The sequence below is a fragment of the Pteropus medius genome, unplaced genomic scaffold, assembly GCF_902729225.1.
Source record: "Pteropus medius unplaced genomic scaffold, Ma_sr-lr_union100, whole genome shotgun sequence".
Lineage (NCBI taxonomy): Eukaryota > Metazoa > Chordata > Mammalia > Chiroptera > Pteropodidae > Pteropus > Pteropus medius.
In genome coordinates, this window is record NW_024350399.1 from 2851495 (window position 1) to 2859098 (window position 7604).

General features: G+C 42.1%; 1 protein-coding gene across 2 annotated transcripts in view; it reads right to left on the reverse strand.

Annotated features, from left to right (window-relative positions):
* The window catches only part of CADM3 (cell adhesion molecule 3), a 29207-nt gene extending 28459 nt beyond the window's left edge, over positions 1–748 (reverse strand). Inside the window, exon 1 of one of the 2 annotated variants that reach the window (XM_039840018.1) lies at positions 495–740. In XM_039840018.1, the coding sequence (XP_039695952.1) occupies positions 495–576 (82 nt within the window). In that variant the 5' untranslated portion in view covers positions 577–740. Of the gene's footprint in view, positions 1–494 lie in introns of both variants that reach the window. The other variant, XM_039840017.1, reaches the window with a different exon arrangement.
* Positions 749–7604: the final 6856 nt, after the last annotated feature.

The following is a 7604-nucleotide window of genomic DNA, read 5'->3' on the forward strand; positions in this document are numbered from 1 at the left end:
GGGTGGGGAGATAGGGGGGGGGAGCAGAAATGTTTTCATACAGCAGTTTGGGAGATTGAACTGGCCACCCAACCCTCCAGACATACATACACAAACACCCGACACACGCCCTGACTGTCTCACTCCGCCTCCAGCACACACTGACACAGACATACACACAGATACTGACACAGGAACGCAGAACCAGACACCAACAGAGACGCGCACACCCAGACACACACGGACATCAACACATCCACACCCCGGGCTGCTACAACAGACTCCAGCCGCGGTGCACACGCAGACACACTCGGCGGTGTACAAGGAGCATACCCGGCACACCCACGACCCACAGAGACATAGATGCTCAGACAGGCACAGGGGTATTATCGGCTGGCGACTTGAACCCCAGGTTCCAAACAAAGCCAAGAGAGTCCCTCCGCCCCTAGTGCTGTTCAGAACCCCCGCCCTGGTCGCTGCCCTCCTCCCCTGGCGCCGCCCCCTCCCTCACTCACCGTCTTGGGAGAGGTTGGCCCCGCCGGGCGCCCAGCAGCAGGCGAAGAGAAGGAGCAGGGGCAGGGCGGAAGGAGCCCCCATCGCGCTTCCCGGCCGGCTCCCTGCTGGGCGCAGGAGAGCCTGCGTCCCTAGGGGCTGGGGATAGGGAGGGGGTAGACGACGGCTCTGACCGTATGGGTGCCCCGGAGCCTCTGGGAGCCCGGGGCCGAGGTGGGGACCAGGAGGGAGCCGGCGCTGCTGCAGTCGCAGGGATTAAATAGGGCGCTTGGAGCAAACCATTCGCTTGGAGGTGGAGGGGAGTACCGGGGGGGGCTGGGCTGGTCGCGAGGGGGGGGCAGGCTGCCGCATTCCCCACTCCCCACGCCCCCTCTGCGCCGTGGTGGTGCCTTCCAACCCCTCCCCTGGGAGCTTGGCCAGCCAGGCTCGGGTATGGAACAGGGGGAGGGAGCTGGCTCAGCAGCGGGACCCGGCGAGCACCCCTCTTAGGTTTAGGTTGGAGGGAGGGGAGTGGGGCAGGGCTCTGGGCCAGTTGGCGAGAGAGGCCACTGCAGGCCTGGACAAGGGCGTGCCCACTAGCCTGAGAACCTCCAGCCCTGGCCTATCCCCTTTGGCAACTGGGGATCCCTAAGAGCCCTGGGGGGTCTCCCTATCAACACTGTGCCCAGGGACATATCCCTAATGGGTAAGAGTTACCTTGACCATTCTTCTAAACACCAACATCCTTGGTTCCTCTGACCCAAGAGCTGCAAGTTATCTCTCCAGCAACAATTTGTGGCCCCAGGCAATTTTCTGAAAGGCATCTTCTAGCCCCTAGGCCACGGACTCAACATTTCTCTCAATTTTTTGTCACAGAAATTACTCACCTTCTAAAAGCAGTGATTTCACTTCAGACCTTTGCTCAACCAAGTGGACTGCAAAACAACTCAGCAGTTTCCTCCTATCTTTTCTATCTTCTGTTTACTGCCAGGCCAGTAGTAAACAGAATAAGGAGTACCGGTTTAGTTGGGTGGAAAATTAAACAGGAAAATGTGACAACCTATATAGAATTTACTGATAAAGTCATACAGAGAAGAAGGAATGGAGTGAAAGCAGAAGTGACATAAGTCTTCTGAGTTCTTTTCCCCAGGTGCTGTAATCCCCCTCCCAGATGAATATGTAGTATTCACCCCACTAAAGCCAAGTTCCCTCTTCCCCCACCCCAAATGCTTTTTCTTCCTTCTTAATTTATCAGAGAATCTTTTCCTACATTCTCAAATTTTAGTGATTAAGATTCTTGTATGAATGGTCTGGTCTACAGACTCTCAGGACTAGTGCATCTGTGACTAATGCAGTTCTCTTCCCTGAGGCCCATTGTAGTATGTATGAGAGTCAGGGTATCTGTACTTGCTCTTGGCTCAAGAGTCTCAAGTCACTGAGGTTGCTCTTCTTTGTGGTTGAGTATCTCTGGAAGAGTCTTGGTACATCTTATAAAGGAATCCTTCTGAGTCAATTTGTTCAAACTGAGCTTTTGGGAATCAATTTCTAAATTTTAGACCTTCTGAATCAAAAAAATTTACATATATAAGCATTCTTAGAAAATATTTGGCCCAACCCCTTATTATTCAGATGCAACTTAGGTCCAAAGAGTATTAACTGACCTACTCAGAGTTATAGTAGAAAACATAAATGTTGGCAAGGACATAGAAGAATATGATTTTCCAAGGGCCTTCACATCCTATGAGATCATATTTTGTCCCTAGATGAGAGATTTGGGTGCATGTCTTCCAACTCCTGGACCAGTTCCCTTTTGTGCTGGTGACTTGTGCCTCACCCTGCTGATCCTTAATGTTTAGGTATTCTTTCTCCCTCTCAGACAGGCTTTCTCAGCCCTCTGTGATGGACACAAGGACAAGAATGTGGAAAATACTTTTTAATCAGTAAAGCTCTGTATAAATGTTAGTCACTGATGGAGAAGCCAAGAGAGAATATTCTCTGGGGACATCCTTTAGGATGGTCAGACTGCTGCCCCACTGTTTTTCCTCTCACTATTTCTAGAGCTTATTCGTGGTTTCTGAGAGAAGAGCTCTGCCTGCTTTTTGAATATTTCCTGAGTGTCTGGGTAGTTATTGAGAATTATTTGCAGGACAGTGTTTGACTACTTAGGGCTGCCTTGACACATCTCAGTGACTCCAAACCATTCCTATCCCCTGGATTCTCTGGAATCTTAAAATCTCTGAGAGGCAAAGATGGAGGGAGTAGTGCAGTTGAGGGATGTGAAGACCTGGGTATAAGAAAGAGATGAGGATGGACTATAGGATGGGGGATGGAGAGGGGGAAGACTGGAATTTCTGACAAAGGTGAGACCAAGTTGGTGTGAGTTTAGTCATGCAGAGAAAAGCAAGGAGGAGGTGTGTTTTCAAAAAGAGAATGGGGCTTCAGAAGGGAAGGCTCAGGCTACCTCAGTTAAAGGGTCTTCATGGATAAAGGGTATTATCTTTGGAGCTAGAAGAAATCTTAGAGATAATATAAGTGGGCTTAAGAGAGGACAGGTTAGTATTGGGGATTGTGAGAGTGGGGTGGGTGATATGGGGATGACAGGATGTGGGATTGGGTTCTAAGTACCTCTAACTAATCATCTTTTCAATCCGCTTCTCTGCAGTAGTCTGCTTCTGCCTATCTTCCCTTAATTCTCTAATGACTCTGCTAGTCTGCCCCCACCCTGCACTGGAACTGCAAGAGAGGAGAACCAAGGGTGGGAGGAGAGAAGGAGAGCTGTTTTGGAGAGAGTATTAAGAGAGAGCAAATGAGACTCTGGAATGCTCTTTTCCTCTTGGCTCCCTTTCCATTTTCTGCATCATCAGCATCAGTTTGGCAGCACTTAAGGCCCTGGGAATAGGAAGTAGTCATTGGCTTTTAGAATCATGGAATAAAAGAGTATTAGAGTCGTAGGGAACCTTCAAGATCACCTAGTTAATACCCCTTGTTGAACAGATGAAGAAAATGAAACTCAGAGAAGTTAAGTGACTTTCTTTGTTCACACAGGGGTGTAGGAAAGAGTTACCAGTGTTGGATAGGGGCAGCACATAGTACCTCTAGAGGCAGGAGGAATAAAGAAACTCACTCTCAATACTCCCAGCAGTGTACAATGTGAGGAATTCCTCAGTCCTGTTTAGCTCAGAGTGAAAGTAGTTTCTCCTATAGATATGGATGTCTCCATTGTAATAACTCCTTGTCTGTAATCATTCTGATGTAGTTTGTACGTGTGCATGTACAGCCAGCATCTTACAGGCATCTTATTCACTAGAAATAGAGTTTTACAAAGAAAGACTGACCTCCAAGGAATAATCCTATCATTAAAATAGGTAAAATAAAAGTATCCATGTTGGATTTTGATCTCTATGGTTACTTACAGCTCTAAAATGCTATGACATATAATATGGGTTTCCCAGAGTTGCACAAAGTCTGGAGTAGGTTGTCTGCGGGATTAAAGAACTGGTGGCTACAGTGAAAATTGGAGGGCGGGGGAACAGTGAAGGGGAGTGGAAAGAGGGCCGGCTTTGGCTCCTGGATGCCCCTGTCCACTCAGCAACAGCCTGTGTAGCTGGGGGTGTGGAATGTGGAGCTGGCACTGTTACTGGCTTCTACTCAGCTGTGTGGGCCCTGGGCATTCCTTTCCCCATGCTGCTTCTGTGGAGGGGGAAGAGAGAACTTGGCTTTAGTGGGGTGAATACTACATATTCATCTGGGAGGGGGATTACAGCACCTGGGGAAAAGAACTTAGAAGACTTATGTCACTTCTGCTTTCACTCCATTCTTTCTTCTCTGTATGACTTTATCAGTAAATTCTATATAGGTTGTCACATTTTCCTGTTTAATTTTCCACCCAACTAAACCAGTACTCCTTATTCTGCTTCTTCCTTCTATTATCCAGTCTTAATTAACCCTATCCTTAATAATAACTACTGTTGCATTTTAATTCTAACCTTAATTGAATTCTCTTTTTAGTCCTAACCCTAATCTATAACAGACCCTAACTACCAATCCTAATACCAACCCCAATTTAATTTTCAATTTAACCAGTATCTTAATTCTAACCTGCTATAAGCCAGCAACTAAGACAGCAACCTGCAGTTAATGAAAATGATCACAGATACCATTTGTTGAGAACCCACTGTTTGTTGAATTTGTGCTGGGTACTCTACATACACAGTATCTTATTTAGGTGCCTGAAAGTACCCTAATATGGTTGGAATTATTAGCTGCCTTACAAATATGAGGAAACAAGGGTTTAACTGGATTATGTAATTTGTAAATGCTGGCTCCAAATCCACTATTCGATTTCTGCTTGACTGGAAATCCAGTGCTCATTCTTCTTTCTGCCAACAAATACTTTTTGATCGACGTTCTTCTAAAATCCTAACTAATTCTGACTGTAATGATTTCTAAGATACTGTTTCTCGAAAGTATATTATTAGTTTAGTTTTTTAAAAATAAATATTAGTACAAAATAGAAAGTGAACAAACCAACACAAACCCAGATCTTCCTGCTTAGAAACCCTATCAAGACTTTAAAACATTAAAGTAATGTATTTATAAAGTTAAAACAATCAAAGTGTAGAAAGAAACTAACTGAAAGGAAAAGCTTCTTTCTCTTTTCCAGATTGGCCATACTGCATCATTTGCATTGGAGTTGTGCAGCACAAGAGCCCTGCTTCCCGAGGCCTCAGAAGGCAGATAAAGTCAAGGTGAAACCACCTTTGTATGTATATGACTTAGACATGAAGATCACTGGACAATTTGAATTTTATTAACAATATTGAAGACCAAGGTTCTATACTAAGCACTTTACATTTGTTATATTTTTTAATACTCACAAGCTCTCTGTGCAGGATGCATTACCCCTATTTTACAGATAAGGATAGCAAGAACTGGAGAAGCCAAGTGACTGGCCCAAGAGCACAAAGATGGTGAACGAGAGACCCGGGTTTCAAATTTTAAGCATTAGACTTGGTCAGAAAGGCTTGTGAGAGGGGAGGTCATTTGATCTTGGTTCTGAAGAGGAGATATTAGAAAGAAGAATGACCTATGAGACTAGGCAGACTCGGATCAATGTGGGAAGAAACAGTGTAAGAAAAAAAAGAGCAAGAGAAGTAGAGCTCAGAGGGAAATGAGTAAAAGGTATGAGAGAGAGCAACTGGGGAATAGAACAAATATAAGTGGAGACCAGAGACTTTTTAAAAAAAAATAAATTCATACAAAAATAAAACCATGTAGTAAATATGAGAGCCACTGTTGCCTCAGTTACAGGCTGATTGATGTATTTTGGAAAGACAGTAGACACACATAATCATCTGCAAACAAAAATACACATTTTCAGTTACATGTATTTGTGTCTGTAGCCTCTCCAATGAAATATCTCTGCATTCCTCCTCTTGCATTCAATGCTCCAGCAATATCAAATGGCTTGTAATTTCCCAAACTCACTGTGTTGTTTCATGCCTCAGTGTCTTTGTACATACTGTTTCTTGTACCTAGGTTGCCCATCTCATTAAGTCTGATGAAACTAGTGCTTGTATTTACCCATCTGAACTTTGATGAGGTGTCACCACCTCTGTGAAGCCTTCCACCCAAAGATAATCACTCCTTCCTGGACACTGCCACTACATTGAATATATATTTTCACTGTTAGACTTCCTTCATGGCATTGCAGTGATATGTCTAAATGTTTTTCTTCTCTGTGAGTTTTTTGAGTGCAGAAATGATATTTCGTGAATCTTGTTATTCCTGTTTAGCGTAGAAACAGAAAAATAGTAAATTCACAGTTAATTCTACTAAATTAAGCTGAAATAATTTCTAAACACATAAGCTTAAAAAAAACCATTTTTTATAAAGCCCTTACATGTATATAACCACATTTCATTCCCTGTAAGTACCTATGTGTTCTTATAGATACAATGTGTCCAAAATAAGGCGAATAATTCTAATACACATATACACTTACTTTCATCCACTTATTCAAAGAACACTTTTTAAATCTTGGAATTGACTTTAGAGTCTGCTACCTCTTTTTACATATTATCAATTGCGAAAAATTTTTATCCTTTGAAGTTAGGTTTTAATTTTGAATATAGCCAAATGTCTTTGGGATCCAAGCCTTATGGATAAATGGAAGTTTATGTTAGGTAATAAAAAACAATATTTGACTTTAAAGTAATAAGAAGTGGCTTATAGGTTGATTAATAGATTGCTTCGTAAGGCGGGTCCCAAAAATGACTTCTAGAAATTTCTAGGCAATGTCATTCTGGTCTGTTTGCTAATACAAACAAAATCAAACAAGAGTTTTGTTATTTTATAGTTATACCTGATCAAGATATAAGAACACAAAAAATCGTACGTCTAGAATAGGAATTCTGAACTCATTCATTCATTCATTCATTCATTTATTTATAGCTTAATTAAGATTTTATATGCAATGCACAGTGCTAGTTGAATTTGGGTGTGTTGTCCCAGCTGTTTTGTTGCAGTGTATTAAAAAAATCTATAAACTCTCAGGTTTTATTTTAATTTATTTTTTAAAATAATTTTTTTATTTTTCAAATACAGTTGACATACAATATTATATTAGTTTCAGGTGTAAACCATAATGATTAGACATTTATATAACTTACAAAATGATCACCCCAATAAATCTAGTATTCATCTGACACCATACATAATATTTTTGGCTATATTCTTTATACTATACTTTACATCCCCATGACTATTTTGTAACTACCGATTTGTACTTCTTAATCCTTTCCTGTTTTAGAACTTCCCATTCCCCTCCCATCTGACAACTATCAAAATGTTATCTATATCTATAAGTTTGTTTCTATTCCTTTTGTCTGTTTATTTTGTTCTTTAGATCCCACATGTAAGTGAAATAATAAGGCATTTATCTTTCTCTGATTTACCATACTCAGCACAATACCCTTTAGGTCCGTCCATGTTGCTGCAAATAACAAGATTTCATTCTTTTTTATAGCTGAGTAGATTCCATTGTATATTTGTACCACATTTTCTTTATCCATTCATCCATTGATAGACAACCAGGTTGCCGCCATATCTTGGCTACTGTTAATAATGCTGCA